Below are 18,228 nucleotides of genomic sequence, written 5' to 3' on the forward strand. Positions count from 1 at the left end.
ATTAAAAAATTATCTTGTTAGTCCACATAGTTTAGCTGCCGGAATGGGAAATTAGTCGAGTCACAGAAACATTTAATTGCTGTCTAAGCTAATTGCAAACAATTAGTGCTATGATTGAATGATTAAATGATTGACTGTCTGTGCATGTTTAATTGATTGACTCGAATTTTGTAATATTTTGGCTTTTGGAATTCGCAATGCGTTATGATGTGCGAAATTATTACATCACTGCGTTGGCTAAATGCTCACATCTGCATCCGTATTGGGATCCGCTTAGAGTTGATAGACATAAATGGCAGAATGGATGTACTCAGTTTGGCCTGCAAGGTACACGTATGAAAAACAGTATGAAGTATGAGTTTGAAGGGAAAAAGCGGATGCGGTTTTCGGAGAGTAAAAAGAGCTATTGACACAGCAAGCTTCAAATATGATAAATAGAATAAGAAATTTTGACAGAGTCGAGAGTGTTGCTGCTTCAACTTTGACTATTGTTATCTCCTTCTGCCACTACCTGGATATGAAGGAATTGTAATTCTTGTCACTATATTTTTGTACCCGAACTACAAGTTTTCTATAAAGTATTATTACCAAGAATGATTCCAGAGTTCAAACTGGAAGCTTAAAATATCTTCAATAGACGTCATATATGATTGTTTCTCATGGGTTCAGTTTAGCTTCGATGGATTTCACTTGGACAGATATTTGCCCTTAGTGTTACCCATGTACTCCTAAAAGTGGAGCACCAGATCCTCATAGATCTTTGAGCTTACAGGGAATTTATTAAGGTGGTTAATTTCAATCACAGCCACTTCGCTAATTTCGCCAAAAGTTTTCAATCTCAGGCTAGAAAAAGCCGGGCAAGAGAGGAGGTAGTGACAAGATAGTTCCACTTTACCTTCCTCCATACAGCTTTTGCTAAGAGCGTCCAACAAAATATTTAGCCAGACCGCGTATAAGCTTATTAGTCAGTGTCCAGTCATAAAACCTAGTATAATTGCGGGGAGATTGGCTTTGCAAAGAACCAGTAGTTGGGGGAAGGCGACTCTTACGTTTGACTCTGGACCAAAAGTATTTCGCAGTTCTGGTTGTAGACAAGGTTTCCTGAGGTTGATGGAGTTCCAAAAGTCCAACGCCAGAACGCAAGACATTAAAGGACCTAAAAATTGGCACCTCTTCATACCTAACGTTTGACTTTGGGTCAGAAGGATTAAGCAGTCGCACGAGTTCTGGTTACTGACAAGGCTTTCTGAGCTCGCTGGGGTTCTAAAGGTATAATGACAGAACGCAAGATAATGGAAAACCGACTCGCTTCCAGGAGGATGAAATTGGGAAATAATTTTTTCCTTAGCCAGCTCGTATGTTTTGCAGTTTTCGGCAATTCTGCTGTGAAAGGACGTCAACACGAGACATTTTTAAATGAAAGCTGCACCGCAGAGTCTTCCGGTCTTTAAGTTCGAAGTTCTGTCAAGCTCAAATTTTATAAAGCTAAAGCTTTATCGATGTTCGTAATTCTGTAGGGAGTAACAAATACGTTTCCGATAAAAAACATAATCGTTGGCATGCAGAGTTTGACATTTTTGAAAAACAGAATGCAGTATGTAACATAAAGAAAAAATTCAAAGAAATATGTAGATAAGGCTAAACAACTGAGACTAGCTAAAGGACTTCGCAAAAATCAGTTTTTTCACAAGAGACGTATGTATATGTTAGGTTCTATGGGTAATTCCATAGCAGAGACAGCTGAAGAAGAAAGTCCTTTGTGAGGTTCGAAAACCGCTGTAGTGGGATCTCTACCTATAAAAGTCCGAGTTCCATATCGACAAGTTTGCCTGGATGACAGATGATGTCAGATACTAGACGTTTCAGTCTTGGTTTAGTAAACGACAGTCAAAAAGGAGGTGCTGTCTCTCTATCTTGACTACATCAGAACAACTGCTATTTCGCCATTTGGACATTGATCAGGAAAAATACCTGCAAGTAGAGATACTCGAATCTTGTCAGAATATGAAAGAAATCATCTCCAAATGAATTTCAGTTTACCTTACACGTTTTAGTTATTATTGTTTAGAATCTTATGTGGCAAAACATTACTTCCATAGACTGCGGAATGTCAGCGCAAATTCGCTTTATTGTCCAATAAGAAATGCAAGGTGTTTTCCGGTTTTATTTGACCACCAGAAGTGGCTTATTGTCTTTTCGTTAATAATTATGAGCATTTAACTTTGCTTTGTTTACTTCGAACAAAAAAAATTCCAAAAATTTAAATAAGAAAGAATTTGTCAAGCGGTGGCGTTTCTTAGAAACTACAGAGACCAAATGACGGCGCCAAAGCAAATATGTATGTTCGGGTACTACAACAAAAACGAGACAATTGAGTTGTTGATTGCTGCGATGATGAGCGAAAAATAAAGCTAACTCTATATGGTATACTTACTACTGTTGTTGTTGCAGCTGCTGTGACAATTGCTCAAGCGCCAGGGGAAGTTCAACACTTTTGATTTTTTGGCTGAGATTTTTTATGACACTTATGAGCAGCGTCATTTTCGGCTTTAATGTGGTCCCATACAAGGCAATAACCTGCGTAACCTGCAATTTTTTAAATATATTATGTTTAGTATATAAATATATGTATGTGTAGGTGTATGAGTGTGTGCGAACGCTTGATGCGTCGCTGGCGGCTGCTGTTGCCAATGCAAATGGCTAATAACACTCGCAAGAGGCAGCTCTGAGGTGCATGCAGTCAGTCGGCCCATCAATCACCTCGGCAGTCAGTTAATGCATAAAGTGCTTGGTTTTTGGTGCTGCCAGCATGCTTCGAATTAAATTAAAGGTATTTTATTTATTTTAATTTGTGGTTATTTTATTGGATAAAGTTATTTGTCTACTTGCTTCTTCTTAGTAGTAGGTTCATACAACCGATAAATGGAGAGTTTTAAAGGGTTACATGGGTTTCCTCGGGTAAAAAACAGCCTTATTTCAACAATTTTGTTCTCATATAAACAATTTTTTATTGTTACAAGCAACCATACACTATTAACAAAGAAATTCTGAAATTTTCGGAAAAAAATATTTTAAACTCGGCCATTGCGACGCCATTTCGGTGACCCCTTGGCAAAAAGATGCACCCTCGTTGGCAGGATAACTCCTTACAGGATCATCTAAAGTAAAAAAAATACTTGTTTCAGTTAAAACTTTAACTTAGAACTTCAACGAAGGAAAACAAAACTGAAAGTTGAATTTTCGGCAGAGATTTTTTATAAAAAAGGGAAATTTCAGTGAAAAATTTTTTTCAAATAGTTTTAATTGAAAAAAATCCTTCATCCAAGTCTTTAAGTATGTATCTGAAAGACCTGTGTAAAATTTCATGAAGATCGGTTCAGTAGTTCTCGAGAAATCTTGCCAACCGACTTCAAAAACACAGTTTCGTGAAAAACGCGTTTAAAGACGGCGCACAAGCTCTCAAGGCTGTATCTCCGAAACTGTAACTCGATCAACTTGAAAATTTAGGACAATATTCTTGAGGTGTTGTAGAAATTAATAAGATCGATTTTTTGAAACCTGTAAGCCCATGTAACCCCTTAAAAAAGGTCTCAATTTTTAACAGATATTTATTTCGAAATTTTCATCAAAGTAGTACCAAAATGCTAGGTGGTCAGATGGTTGAGAGTACTAAAGATTGATCCATTTCGAGGTTCCCTACCTTTTTAAATAATAAACACAGAAGCTTCAAATTTATTGGGGAATGTTTATTATCATTCGAAAGAACATTATTTGGCGTTTATTTTTTGAAGATTATCTCTTTGAAATTTTGGCCACGGCTACGTCTCAGATGGTCCATCGGTTGAGTCCAATTTTCTACAAAAAACATGAAATTATCTGCTCACAGAAGTGTTCTTTCAATAAATCATCAATCATTGATGCGATGTGTGAGAAGCAGCACCGTCTTGTTGAAACAAAATGTTGCCTAGATCACGAGCTTCAATTTCAAGCATCAAATTTGTTGTCACACCATTGTCCGTGACGTTCTCACCGGCATCATTTTTGGAGAAATGTGGAACGATGATTCCACTGGCCCACAAATCACACCAAATCGTTGTTTTTTTGGACAAAATGGCAGCCCTTGAATCCCTTCAGGCAGCTCTTCGTCCCAAATGCAGAAATTTTGCTTATTTACAGACCTATTGAGCCAGAAATGGGCTTCATCGCTGAACAAAATTTAGCTTGAAAACGCTGGATCTTCTTGGATCTTTTCAAGAGCCCAAAGAGCTAAACGATGTCGCTTGGGAAGGTCGAGCGGCTTCAGTTCTTGCACAAGCAGTATTTCGTACATTTTCAACTTAAGATCTCGATATTTTTAATATGTGGCAACATTGTTCTAAAGCAAAATCGCATGTCAAAACACAGTTTTTCGAAAATATGACGGAATTTAAGAGTCAAATATAGTTTTATAATTCCTTCATAAAAAAACCACAGAACCAGAAATCCATGTCTGGCAACACCGAAAAGCAAAAATTTGCACTGACTATGCAGGCAGTTTTGGGTGGAGTCATCGTCCCCCGATTTTGAAGAGCAGCAAGCCCCTCAACACTTTTGTATTAGAATATGATATTCTTAGTGTTCATTGACAACAGCAACAAAAATAACAAGAAAAACAACAATAATAACAACATGACAACCGCTTAGAATGACAAGCTGGCAGCGATTAGCTCAAAAGTTTGCGAAAAAATATAAAAACATAACATTTTTGAACATTTATTTTGAGTTGTTATTATTGTTGTTGTTGATGTGTTGTTTGTTTGGCGGCCGCTGCGCGTTGAACATTTGTTTGGGAAAATAGGCGCACATACAAAGCAAAAACAACCAAAAAAAGCCAAAAAACAAACACCAAAAACATACAAATATTTGCGTGTTGCTTCGAAGTATAAATTGGCTTGTTTACCTCTGCTTCGGCAGCAGTTCTTAACTCACCACAAACCGCAAACAACGCGTCCGCAACAACACGCAACGCGCCTTAAAGCCAAGTTTACACAGCTTAACTTAGAACTGGAGATTTCGTGTGCAAATTAGTGCGAAAATGGTTAGTGTTATGCAGCAGGGGAATCGCTTACTGCATAAGTGTGGGTGTATGTGTGGTCGTCTGCATTGTTTTGTGTGCAACAGTGTGTGAAAAGTGTAGAAAAAGTACTAAATAACCGCCAACTTGGATATTTCATTCAAAAGAGTGCTATTACAAGCCTTAGAGCTGATGATTTAATACTTACACTAGTCAACAAGAATTTTTCTTGGTGCTGAAATTTGTTTTTTTATACAAACAATGGCAGGACTCTTATTGAAAAAAACCGTACATTCCTTGGAGCCGATGACTTAATAGTTACACTAGTCAACAAGATTTTTTTGGTGCTAAAATTTGTTTCTTTTTTGTATTCTACAAAACAATGACATGATTGTTATTAAAAAAACCTTACATTCCTTAGATTCGATGATTTAATAGTTACACTAGTCAACAAATTTTTTTTTTTTGGTGCTGAAATTTGTTTTAATTTTTGTTCTTTTTTTATACAATACAATGGCAGGATTGTTATTGAAAAAGAAAACCTTACATTCCTTAGATTCGATGATTTAATTGTTACACTAGTCAACACAAATTTTTTTTGGTGCTGAAATTTGAATGGCAGGATCGGTTTTGAAGAAAAAAATTATCTTCGAAGATTATAGCGTTGTCTTGGATAACCATCTATGCCGAAATTCGGAAGAGACAATTTGTGAAATAAAAAAATTTTAACGGAAAAGTTAAACAATACTCGTAATACCATTTGAATAGGATTTTGTAATATGACAAGCGAGATGCCTTCACAGCTGTAACTTTTGACGTTTTTTTTTATTAGAAGAGTTTAAGTTGCAAATCATATTTTGAGTTAATGGTCACATATAAAAACATAATACAAAAAAATTAAAAAAAAAATTTTTTAAATCAAAAAAAATTATTTAAAACTATTTTTTGTAACTTTATATTCAGGAAGCTTGAAGTATGACTTCGGTATTTTTCACGAAAAAATTAACTACAAAAATAACCGAAACTACATACATATCGTTACCTAAAATTCAAAATGACGTAAAATCACTTTTCATAAGTTTAAGGGGATAGATTGCGTTTGATCGTTTAGTTTGTATGACATATATTTATACTATAGTAACCCGATTTAAACAAGTTCTTCAGAGATTATAGCAATGCCTTTGATCATACTTTGTATCAAAATTCGTGAAGATATCATGTCCTATAAGAAAGTTTTCCATACAAGGACATAATTTTGAACGTTCAGTTTGTATGGCAGCTATATGCTATAGTAGTCCGATCTCAACAAATTCTTCTGAGATGGTAGCAATGCCTTGGATCACACTTTGTGTAAAAATTCGTGAAAATATCTTAACCAATAAAAAAGTTTTCCATACGAGGACATGATTTTGATCGGTCGGTTTGTATGACAGCTATGTACCATAGTAGTCCGATTTAATCAAGTTCTTCAGAGATTGTAGCAATGTCTTCGATAATACTTTGTGTCAAAGTCCGTGAAGATATCTTGTTTAATAAAAAAGTTTTTCATACAAGGACATGATTTTGAACGTTCAGTTTCTAGGGCAGCTATATGCTATAGTAGTCCGATCTCAACAAGTTTTTTAGAGATTGTAGTAATGTCTTAGGTAATACTTTGTACGAAAATTCGTGAAGATAGCTTGTCCAATAAGAAAGTTTCTATGCGAGGACATGATTTTGATAGGTCAGATTGTATGGCAGCTATATGCTATAGTGATCCGATATCAGCGATTTTAACAAACAAGTAGTTTTTTGATGTAAAAAGGACCGTGTGCAAATTTCAGATTGATATCTCAAAAACTTTGAGTTTCTAACTACAATATGTTACCACAAAAGACGTAAGTCTATTATTTGCAAATTTCAGCATGATATTTTAAAAATTAACATAAGCTGACCGATTATAATAAATAATCATTTATAAAAAGTAGATGCTAAATACGCTCTCAGCAATCTTTGTTTACGCGAATAATATTGCGATGAACATTAAAAAGGCTTAAGTTGAAATACTGTTATTTAGAAGTTGGCAATAATGTTAAAATAATATGAATTTTAAATTTTATCGAACAAATTCGTAAATTTATGCCAAAAAACTGTGTCTGACATGTAAAAGGTCTTAACTCCAAATTTAGCTTTTTAAGGGGGTTCAACGCTAAACCGACATAGCGGTCATACATATATGACTAAAAATTTTTTATAAAATCATTTGAAAGTTTAAAAAGACGAAATTTATTTTTTTTAAGTCAGTGAGTACGTATTGAATTGAAAAAAGTGCTAAGTCGAATTTGCTCATTTCTCAAAAAAAATTTATTCTCGCAGTAAAATTATCAACAAGTTTCAACATTCTTTAAAATTTGCGTCATTTTTCTTACAGAATTCCTTCATCAGTATTGCCCTACTCGCGCTGGTCGCATGTACCCACGCGGATGTGTCACATTTGTCACACACCTACTTACCGCCATCGACGGCCTCCGCATCCCGTACCGTTACTTTCAATCCAGCCACAGGCTATTCTAGTGGTGGTGGTGTAGGTGTTAGCAGTGGCGGCAGCAGTCTTGGCGGTCATCGTTACACTGCGTCCGCAGTTTCGCACAGTGCACCCTCCACACAAGTGTACAGCACATCGAAGAGCTCCGGCGGTTATTCTGTGCCTCCTGCACCACCTCGTAAATACCTAGCCCCCGGTCAAGTGCCGCCTCCAGTGCAACACAGTGCTACTAGTTATAGCGCACCTGCCGTGCACTCGTCTTCTTATCGCGCCCCGGCTGCCACATACATTCCTCCAGCAGTTCAAAAGCCAGCCGTTGTTCAACATCATGTTCAGCAATATCGCGCACCAGTTGTATCACAAAGTGTCTCGTCGGCCACCCAATATCGTGCGCCAGCTCCTGTCCATAGTGCAGCTGCTACGGTGAGTCATAGCGCAGCGTCCGGTTCTTATAGAGCTCCTTACTCCTACAACGCTCCGGCACCAGTTGTCTCACAAAGTGTCTCGTCGGCCACTCAATATCGTGCGCCAGCTCCTGTCCATACGGTGAGTCATGGCACATCGTCTGGTTCTTATAGAGCTCCTTACTCGTACAACGCACCGGCATCATCTCATCGTGCGCCAGCGGCTCAATATCAATCGTCTGCCGCAACATACAGAGCTCCAGCCGTTCAGCATCAAGCAGCCACCGTAACGTACAGAGCTCCAGTTGCTCAATATCAGGCTCCTGCTACTCTATACCAAGCCCCTGCGACTACGTATGGAGCCCCCGCGTCACAATATCAAGCTCAAACGACTAAGTATCATGCACCCGCCTCTACTTATAAAGCACCTGTAACCTCTAGTTATCAAGCTCCGGCTTCTTCCTACACCGCATCCACCACATACCATGCTCCGGCTATTTCTACAAGCAGCATTTCAAGCGGTTCGTACCAAACATCAGTTGGTCATTACAGCAGCCCTGCGGTCTCGTACAATGCTCCAGTTAAATCCATTTCGACATCGTCATCCAGTCTTGGTACCCAATATGCGGCTAACGGTGGCTATATTTATTAAAAACTATATTTGCTCAAGGCCTCGATCTTTTCTATGTTAAATGTTGGTATTATCTCGCTTCGAATTGGTTGAAGAACATTAAACATTTTTTATTAAAACGAAATTCTATTGTATTTTTATTAACTCAAGTAACTTTGGTTTTACCTGATCATTATTTGGACGAATGTCTGAGAGCTTTGAGAGCTATGAGTATGATTGAATAACTTGGAGAGGGTGAAATTAATGACATCTGTGTTTGAATCACCTTTACCTATTGAAGACTAACTATAAAAATAAAGTTATGTCTGCATGATCGGAGTCCACACGAAAGCTTAAAGAAAAAGCTAGTCTACCACAATCTCGATAAATATTTTCCTGGAAATACTATTGAATCTTCATATATTTTGACAATATTAAAGCTTCTTTGATCATTGGAGGGAACCAAGTTGAGATAGTTTAGTTGGTATAAACTTTTATCTTCCTACATGGGAAGTGGTGGACCACTTTCACAATAAGTTTTAGCTTTATTGCAATTTTGTAGTCGTCGGATCGTTTTCATTCCTCTTTCAGACAAGTTCTCCTCGGCCGAACTACAAGTACTTTCGTCCCTGCCTTACGTCCTCTTGATTTGAAGTTTTACTATGTATGAAATACGCATCGGCTAAGGTTTTGACTCTAACCCTAAGTTCTTTCAATTATCTATAATTGTCTGGTTTCTTTGCTAGTTTTTCGTGTTATCGAAATGCATCAAGGCTTGGATAGAATAGCCCCCTATAATTGCTTTCCCGCAGCCAAAGGTGGAGTAATAAACTCGGTTGAAACTGTCTTCACATCTAATCTAAAATGCGATGTAGATTTGCAAAGTTAATCGTAGGCAACCAGCTTTCAACTCTTAAATGGAATGAGTTCCATCAGCATGAATTCTCTCTTCGTTCTCTTGAGCAAAGCTAGGCCCTCAATTGCAAATTAAATTCGTTATGAATCTATAAAGTAATAAAAACCCAAAATCATATTCATATTTTGCTTGGTATCACTTTCGTTTATTTGTCGTGTAATCGTTTGTCCGCGGAATGAAAACTTGCAACAGCATCGAAGAAAAAATACTGAATATAATCGACAATACAATGGTTTAGTTCCTGTGTCTGAAACGGTATTCATAACCACCATTGGCGGCATATTTAGTGCCATAGTTGGAGGAGCCAGCGGCAACAACTTCCTGAATGTTGGAAGGAGCAGCAAATTGCACTGGAGCTGTGGCTGGTGCTGGAGCAGTGTAAGTGACTTGTGGGGCTGATGCAGCGGCAACTGGTGCGGAGTAACCATATCCGGCATTGGAGGCAGCGCCGACTGGGGCGGCATAGCTGGCGTGGCTGCTAGAAGCAGCGCCTTGTCCACCGAAACCGCCGGAGAAGCCAGTAGCAGGAGCGGAGTAGGCAGCGGCTGGTCTTGGAGCTGGAGCGAAAGCAGGAGCCACATGTGAGGCGGCGGCAACTGGAGCATGATGTACTTGAGGACGTGGTGCTGGGGCAGCAGAGTAAGCCACATTTGAGGCGGCAGCAACTGGAGCGTGATAAGCTTGAGGACGTGGAGCTGGAGCAGAGTAAGCCACATTTGAGGCAGCAGCAACTGGAGCATGATGTACTTGTGGACGTGGTGCTGGGGCAGCAGAGTAAGCCACATTTGAGGCGGCAGCAACTGGAGCGTGATGTACTTGAGGACGTGGTGCTGGGGCAGCAGAGTAAGCTACATTTGAGGCAGCTGCAACTGGAACGTGATGTACTTGAGGACGTGGTGCTGGGGCAGCAGAGTAAGCTACATTTGAGGCAGCTGCAACTGGAGCGTGATGTACCTGAGGACGTGGTGCTGGAGCAGCAGCGTAAGAAGCTTGCTGACCAGAAGCAGAACCAAAACCGCCAAAACCACCCGAGGACGCGAATCCAACCTGAGGCCGTGGTGCAGGAGCGGCATACGAAGCTACGTTGTGAGAAGCGGCAGCGACTGGCGCATGGTAAGCCTGTGGACGTGGAGCAGCCACTGGAGCAGCGGCATGGAACGAGGGTGCAGCAGCGTAGCTAACGTGTTGAGCCGATGCAGCACCGCTGCCGCCAAAACTGCCTGCTGATGCGAAGCCACCCGATGGTGCCACATGACGGCTGGGAGCTGGTGCGAAGCTAGCATGAGATACGGATGGTGCAGCGTAGGAGGCGGGCGCGGCATAGCTGCTGATTGAGTTCGAAGCTGAGGCCTGTGGCGGCAAATAGGTGTTGCTCAGCGCATTGGCGCTGACGCCCAACAAGGCAATAACGGTGGTGATAGCGAAGATTTTCTGCAAAGAGAAAGACGGTCAGAGCTCGAGTTTAAAGTGCTGATAGGTGATCTTGAGTTGCTGGAGCTATAACTGCTAGTCTTTACCATATTTTCAGCAGGACTTCTAGATTGTTGAACTGGAAATCTGAGACTGTTGCTGTTTGCTAGAAATCGTGCAACTTTTATACGAGAATCTATTTAATTCGGCCAGATGAGAGATGCTTGAATATGAGTAATAAGTAGAGGTGAAAAAATAAATGTCTGCAAAAAATTTTGGGTTTCTTGTTTAAAAAGGTGTTCTTGCGTCTTTCTTCACGCAAGTATTTGGTTAATTCGAAAGTCAATTCATTAATTAAAACGGGTTTAACCAAATATTTCTAGCCGATGGAATTATTATTATCAGCTTAAGTGAAGCGCGTATATCCAAATATCTACAAATGATTACATACATACTTGACTACAGACATACTTACATGCATACCCAGCAGGAAATTGCGAACTACGTACACTATACAACGGTACGGAATCAGCAATAGCTTCGTGTTGAGAATGTTGTGAGTTGAGTTTCATCCAAGTAGACCCGAATGAGTTCATCCGCCATTTGCAGAAGAGTCTCCGTTTGGGGGCTTACGAAATCCAATTCGTGCTGGAGTGAAATGGCGAATGTGCCGAAATGAAGAAGGCAGCCAATCACGATTTTCACAAGAAAATTTTAAAAATTTTTTGATGAAGCTCATTTTTGGTTGAATAGTACGATAATAAACAAAACTTTCGAATTTGGAATGACGCTTATCCACAAAACCTCGCTGATACGCCGTTAGGTCATCTGTGACTGTTTGTGGTGCTCCATGGGAAAGGCGAATCATCACCATATCTCTTCATAAATAAAGTCGGCGCCAAAGTTACCGTCAATGGGGAACGCTATAGAGCCATTATTAATGACTTTTTTGTGCCTGCATTTGGGAATGTTGATGTGGGGGAGCTTTGGTGTCCACAAGACCGCGCTTCATGCCATATAGCCAATGAAACATTCATTTTATTGAAAGAAACTTATGATAAGCGCGTTATCTCGCCTCTTACATCATCCGATTTAATGCCGCTGGACTAGTTTTTGTAGAGTTTTGTGTAACTGCTTGTCCACGGAGACAAACTCGAGTCGATTTTGCTGACATGCGGCCCCAAAATGCTGCCAAAAGGGGTCGAAAATACTCGAAGTATTGGCTGAAATTTATTCGAGCCAGCCAAGAAAGTCACTTGCTCGAAACTATTTTTAAAACGTAATGTCAAACCCTTATCTCTACAATAAAGGTAAATTCTTGGCCATAAAAGTAAAATATTAGCGTTTTTTTGGATGAAAACCATACAGGGTGTATGCGGGAAGTAATAGAACTGATTTTCTTCCGCCACGACTGTACTATTCCGCACCGACTGGATTCGGTAGAGGGCGCTCCTAGCTAACAAACGAGCGGCTAGTCAGTTGTCTCCGAGCACTTGGAGAGTCAGGCCAAACATTTTCGGGCGACGTGTTTCTGTCGGTGGTGCAAGCCGAAAATGCAGCATTCGTTAGTTCAGAGGTAAGCGATTAGATTCTGTGTGAAACTCGGTAAATCTGCGACAGAGACGTTTGATATGATCAAGCAGGCTTACCCAGATGTTGCTTTAGCAAGAAATGGTGTGTGTCGGTGGCACCAGGTCTTTTTGGAGAGCCGGGTCGCTGGTGAAGACCGTTCTGGGAGACCTGCGACTTCGACAAACACCGACAATGTGACTCGTGTCCTCAAAATTTTGAACTCAGACCGTCGTTTAAGTATTATAAATGCCCAGATGTCTGTGGTTCATGACATCATCAATCGGGTCCGACAAGACATCGCAGCCGATTAGAACTTTCACTACGACAACGCCCCGGCTCACACCGCCTTTCCTGTGAACAGCCACCTAACCAAGGCCGGCATTTTGTTTTCTTGCCTGAAAAGATCGCTGAAAGGCAAGCAGTTTGAGACGACAGAGGGGATCCAAGCAGCATGCACCTCGGCTTTTAAGGCTATTCCGGAGAATGTCTTCCGTGACGCCTACAATCACGCTGGCAGCGCTGCATCAACGCAGAAGGATCCTATTTTGGAAGTTTTTAAAGAATTGTAACGATTGGTTCAATAATTTTTTTTAACCGACTCAGTCCTCAGTTTACGGCTAAATAAGAGCATAAGAATTTCCTTATCAATCAGAAATTGTGCTGGGCTCACTTGAGCCGTATCTATTCCCGCATTTTCCTACTGGGTACATAGGCACATACAGGCATATATAAGTATATATACAACTATACATATATATAAATATATAAATGCAACCAAAAAGCAATAATAACAAATAATGGGAGACTAATTGGAGTATCAGAGTAAAAAATGCGTTTGAAGACACGAAAAGTAGAAGAAGAAACAGCAGCAGAAGATTGGTACCTAGACATGAAGTGAAGCTTAAGCCAAATTTTCCACTACTTTGTTATTTGGCTTAAACATATACCTAAATACATAATAATTTAAGAGATTACACACACACCCACTCATACATACACAGACCGAGGCACATCGCCAGCAAGCCTTGCCAAATTCGAAGTCCAGCTTCGGGTGTTGATTAGACTCCGATCATTTGTTCTGGTCTTCGAAATTGGCGTTGGCTCGACTAGCTGCTTAAACACAACAAATACAACAACACTTGCTCAATCAGGCAGCCAGCAGCTTGTTAACTGTTTTTTTCTTTTCTTATTTGCTAAGTTTTTTAATTATTTAAAATTAGTATGCAGAGTAGGTATGTAGTATGTATGTATGAATATATCTATAGACGTATGAACGTGAGTGTGTATGGCACTTCAACAAGATATTTATGAACTCAACCAGCAACAACAACCATGGTCAAACTGGAATCTATCTATCTATCTATTAAACACGCGCAGAACAAACAGTAGTTGATACATTTTACCAAATTAACTCAACAGTTTCATTTTGATTTTATTTAATATAATCGCTGGAATTGAATTATTTTATTGTCTAATTGTATGTAGCGCCATTAGTGGCGGCTTAACGATGTGATTATAGATAGTTTATGCGTGTGAACGAAAACATGCCGAGCCGACTGTGGCACAAGCTTAGAGCATATGCCAGTGTTTGTTATTGTGGTTGTGTGTATTTGTCTAATAACTGTGTTTAAAGGTTGTCAATAGAGTGAGAAAATTGCATAATTTGTTTTTGATTTATTTAAAGATTATGCGGATTATTTAATATAAAAAAGAATATGTGTCATAAAAGCGCTTGATAGATGGCGCTCAGAACGAAGTTGTTCTATAAAGAAAATTTTGTGATTAATTTGTAAGAATGGTAAATCTGAGATGTTTTCTGTAATATTATAATAATATATACTCTATAGCCGACAGGTCCACAGTTGACAGGTTTACGAAAGATTTTAGGTTCGCATCTCGTCCGTTACAAAAGCTTTTCTTATGAGAAAGTCTTTTTCGGTCCACAGTCAGCATTACGATGAGCCATGTTTAACATATTTCAATGGTATTTTTGCCATTAAAAAAACTTCGCATGTAATCTTACAGTCCTTCTGAGGCTGTAGGGATCTCTATTTATAGGATAAGTTAGTCTGTTTAACGATTGGCTCTCATTTGCATCAGTCTATATATCCAAGTTTCAGGCCTTCGATACTTACCCCTTCTTTTTCTTTAATGGCGTAGACACCACGTACGCGGTATAGCCGAGTTAACAACAATTCGAGATACCAAGTGCATTCAGGTACTTCTCCACCTGATCTCTCCAACAGAGTGGATGTTGTTCTCTGCTTCCCCGAGCGGGTACTGCGTCAAATACTTTCAGATATTCCGTTCCAACGACATGGCCTAGCCCGCTGTCAACGTCGTCGTCATCGTCGCTTAACTATGTCAATGTCATCGTACAATTCATACAACTCATCGTTCCACCGACTGCGGCCAATGCGCAAAGGATCATAAATATTCCGCAGAACCTTTCATCATGTGTAGAAAATCGCAAAGCTAATGAACATGCAATTAACGATACTTCTCATGGTTTACTATTGCATGCCTGAGTCTCATGTGAGCTTGACGAGCGAAGGTCGACTTCAAGAACTTCCGTAGTAGTGTCTGTCTGTTGTAGAAGTCGTTGACTGTCTAGTTCTTGCGAGATTATGGTTGGAAGGTCTCATCTAGGCCCTAAGGTGACGCGGTTGGCGGGAGTAGGAATGAAACTCCAAAACGGAGTAGTAATGGGCTCAAGGCGTATAGTTAAAACATGAAATTCAATCACAAGAATTTTCAGGTTTCAATAGAACATGTTTTTAACAGTCCAAATGTGATCTTCATTTCGGAGATCAGCTATAGAATCTAACCAGGTTTAGTGATATTTTAAGGTGATGCTCTGAACAGTTGACATTTCTCTTCAGCACGATTGAATTATAAAAGAAACAAGATTCAGTGCCGTTTATGGTTGATATAATTAATTTTTATGATTGTACTAAGTTAGCTACGCTGAGACTTACCAATCCGAATATATCTCCGAAATAGGAAACTCCAACTTATCCGGAATACACCCTGCATATCAAATAAATGTCCAGCGTGCAATGAGTCCTCGCATGACACTAGCCACCTCTTTGCATGCCCTGCTAGCCCTACTCACCTGACACCCTGCTCCCTTTGGTCCGACAACTTATCTCATCCTTACCATCCTAACGAGGATTGGGAACCCGTTAGAACAATAACAACAACTATACTGAGGCATTAAGAGTCATGAAAGGACGAGAGCTAACTCATTGTCAATATTTCAGTTTAAGAATTAGAAGTTATACAACTTTATAAGAAGATTTCTTTGGTTTGTGAGTTATATAGAGAGGACAAAAGAGAAGCAAATACTTTAGTCTTCCGATATTAATGATAATCAATATATATATTTAAAGAATTTAGACACCGATGCCTTCGCAATATTTGTCGCATTTTCCGGGACATATGATCAGGCATAAATGACACACTCAGGATGAATTTCTCAAAGGAAAATGGGTGGCTCGGCAATGCTTAGAAACGAATTCTAAACACAATCATACGGAACGCTATCAGTTGGTATCCACAAGGCAGCCGACGGAAAGACCGACTTGCTCTGCCCTGGAAAAAAATTTGGACATCGAAATATCTAAGGATCAAAAAGTTGGAGTCAAATCAGAGTGTAGCAAAAAATTTAAATAAATTGAAGACCCTTATTGTAGCCCGTTGCTTCCTCGCGGAGCCATAGGTTATAATATTTATCTTCTTTGGAGGTCGTATTGTATGAGCTTCATAAGATTCTGGGTTTCGATCCACTTAAACAGTATTTTCTATTAACGTCGCCTCCTCGGCAAACTATGGCAAAAGTGAATTTCCGGTAAAGAAAGCTTTTCATAAAAGCTCTTCGTATTAGATCTTTGAAGTAACTCAACCAAACAAGCAAATAGCCTATTTAGTGCCCAGGCCAGTTTCGAATATTTTTTCTTAACAAAAGAAATTTCCAAACAGCTTCGAAATGGGATTCGAATGTTGTTTGCGTCAAGTCTGATTAATCATGATTTAATTCAATTAAAATAGAATCTGAATTTATTTTAAGTCGAATGAAGTAATACCCACTGCTCCATCGTCTATCTTTTAAGCACGAAATAAGTAAACAAAAAATACTTACTCATAAAGTCGCATTAAATAAATGCATACCGTTATAAATTACATATAGTATATATTCATATGTGAAAGTTGTCCAAAGAGTCTAAATGACAATAATAAAATGCCTCTGCAACTTGTGGAGAGATTTTTTTTTTAACCTTTTATACCAGTTTGCTACACGTTACCAGCATACCTTAGCGAATGCCGAGACGATGTTAATGTTCATATTGTTTGGTGTAAACAGCTCATGGTTCTAAGCAAAAAATGATAATGTGAAGGAACTTCGAAATTTATGTACTGTTGGACGATTGAAAATTATTAAAGGGAAAGAGTCTCGGACCTCGCACTCTATCTTGCCGGTTTATTGACTACGCAAAATATTTCGTACAGGTCATTGCTTTATACTTTGTAACATATTCACTTAAGCCAACCCCAACTCGGAAATCCATAATGCCGAATTTCTTTTTGTAATGCCAAGAAGTAACACTTGCCGACCAGCCTCTGTGCGACTGCGTGATGCTTGTCGGTAGAATGCAAGAGATCTGCTTAACTACTTTCCTTACCCTTCATCTTGCCGCGAATGTAGGAGTTCTTACTAGACATCTAGCCGATTGCTAGTCGCAAAAGTTTCTCATCCCCTGTACAGCCTTTGCTAGACTGAGGCTGAAACATCTCGGTAATCTTACCTTCGGCGAACCAGAACCCATTTTCGAAACTGAAATCAGTCGTCCCAATTAATATGTGATAGGTTCAAAGAGCTTTGTCGATCTGTAAGGCTCTTATGATCCAGTTCTGAGGTATTTATATGTACCACAACAGACCGGCGTTCTAAGCTCTTCAATTGAGATCCCTCTTAGGATCGAACCAACCTAACCTAATACAACAGGATTCGGCCTCAGGTACTATAGACTTCTTCCGCCAGCACTATACAGGGTTTATCCGGAAAGTAATAGGACTGATTTTCTTACGCCGCGACTGTACTTCAGAGCGTGCCCACAACGACCGGATTCGGTAGAAAACGTTCCTAGCCAACAAACGAGTGACTGGTCAGTTGTCTCCGAGCACCTGGAGAGTCAGGACAAACATTTTCGCGCGACGTGTTTCTTTGAGTGTTGCAAGCCGAAAATGCAGCGTCCGTTAGAGCAGAGGTACGTGATTAAATTTTGTGTGAAACTCGGTAAATCGGCGACAGAGACGTTTGATATGATCAAGCAGGCTTACCCAGTTGCTGATTTAGCAAGATGCGGTGATTTTCGGTGGCACCAGGCCTTTTTGGAAGGCCGGGAAGAGCTCGCTAATAAAGACAGGAAGAATACGCAAATCCAAAGTGAAAACGATGCTTATTGCTTTTTTTGACATCAAAGGCATCGTCCTCTAAGAATTTGTTCCTCCTGGATAAACCGTCAACGCCAAGTTTTACATGGACGTTCTCAAGAGACTCAAACGAAGACATCGCAGCCGATTGGAGGTTGCACCGCGACAACGCCCCGGCACACACCGCCTTTCTTGGGAACCGCTACCTCACCAAGGCCGGCATCCTAACGCTTTCGCAGCCGCCCTACAGCCCAGATGTGGCCGCTCCGGACTTTTTTGTTTACTTGCCTGAAAAGCGGATCCAAG

The 18,228-nt window shown here is 39.8% G+C and overlaps 2 protein-coding genes across 2 annotated transcripts; one reads left to right on the top strand and one right to left on the bottom strand.

Annotated features, from left to right (window-relative positions):
* Positions 1-300: 300 nt before the first annotated feature.
* LOC120773664 (extensin-3-like) lies at positions 301-8,633 on the top strand. The gene is made up of 3 exons (XM_040102681.1): positions 301-327; positions 7,464-7,986; positions 8,110-8,633. Exons 1-3 carry the CDS (start codon positions 301-303, stop codon positions 8,631-8,633), a joined length of 1,074 nt encoding a protein of 357 aa, XP_039958615.1.
* A 1,108-nt stretch (positions 8,634-9,741) lies between these two features.
* LOC120773672 (skin secretory protein xP2-like) lies at positions 9,742-17,315 on the bottom strand. The gene is made up of 2 exons (XM_040102697.1): positions 17,295-17,315; positions 9,742-10,938 (listed from the first exon to the last, which is right to left on the bottom strand). Exons 1-2 carry the CDS (start codon positions 17,313-17,315, stop codon positions 9,742-9,744), a joined length of 1,218 nt encoding a protein of 405 aa, XP_039958631.1.
* Between the last annotated feature and the right edge of the window lie 913 nt (positions 17,316-18,228).

This window comes from Bactrocera tryoni, chromosome 4 (assembly GCF_016617805.1).
Source record: "Bactrocera tryoni isolate S06 chromosome 4, CSIRO_BtryS06_freeze2, whole genome shotgun sequence".
NCBI lineage: Eukaryota > Metazoa > Arthropoda > Insecta > Diptera > Tephritidae > Bactrocera > Bactrocera tryoni.

Excerpts from the sequence above, each read along its gene's own strand:
- LOC120773664 (XM_040102681.1), top strand. The coding sequence starts at position 301 with ATGGATGTACTCAGTTTGGCCTGCAAG. Across the intron at positions 328-7,463 it reads TACTCAGTTTGGCCTGCAAG|AATTCCTTCATCAGTATTGC; the intron begins GTACACGTATGA and ends TTTTTCTTACAG. Across the intron at positions 7,987-8,109 it reads TGCGCCAGCTCCTGTCCATA|CTCCTGTCCATACGGTGAGT; the intron begins GTGCAGCTGCTA and ends ATCGTGCGCCAG.
- LOC120773672 (XM_040102697.1), bottom strand. The coding sequence starts at position 17,315 with ATGGGTTCTGGTTCGCCGAAG. Across the intron at positions 10,939-17,294 it reads TGGGTTCTGGTTCGCCGAAG|AAAATCTTCGCTATCACCAC; the intron begins GTAAGATTACCG and ends TTCTCTTTGCAG.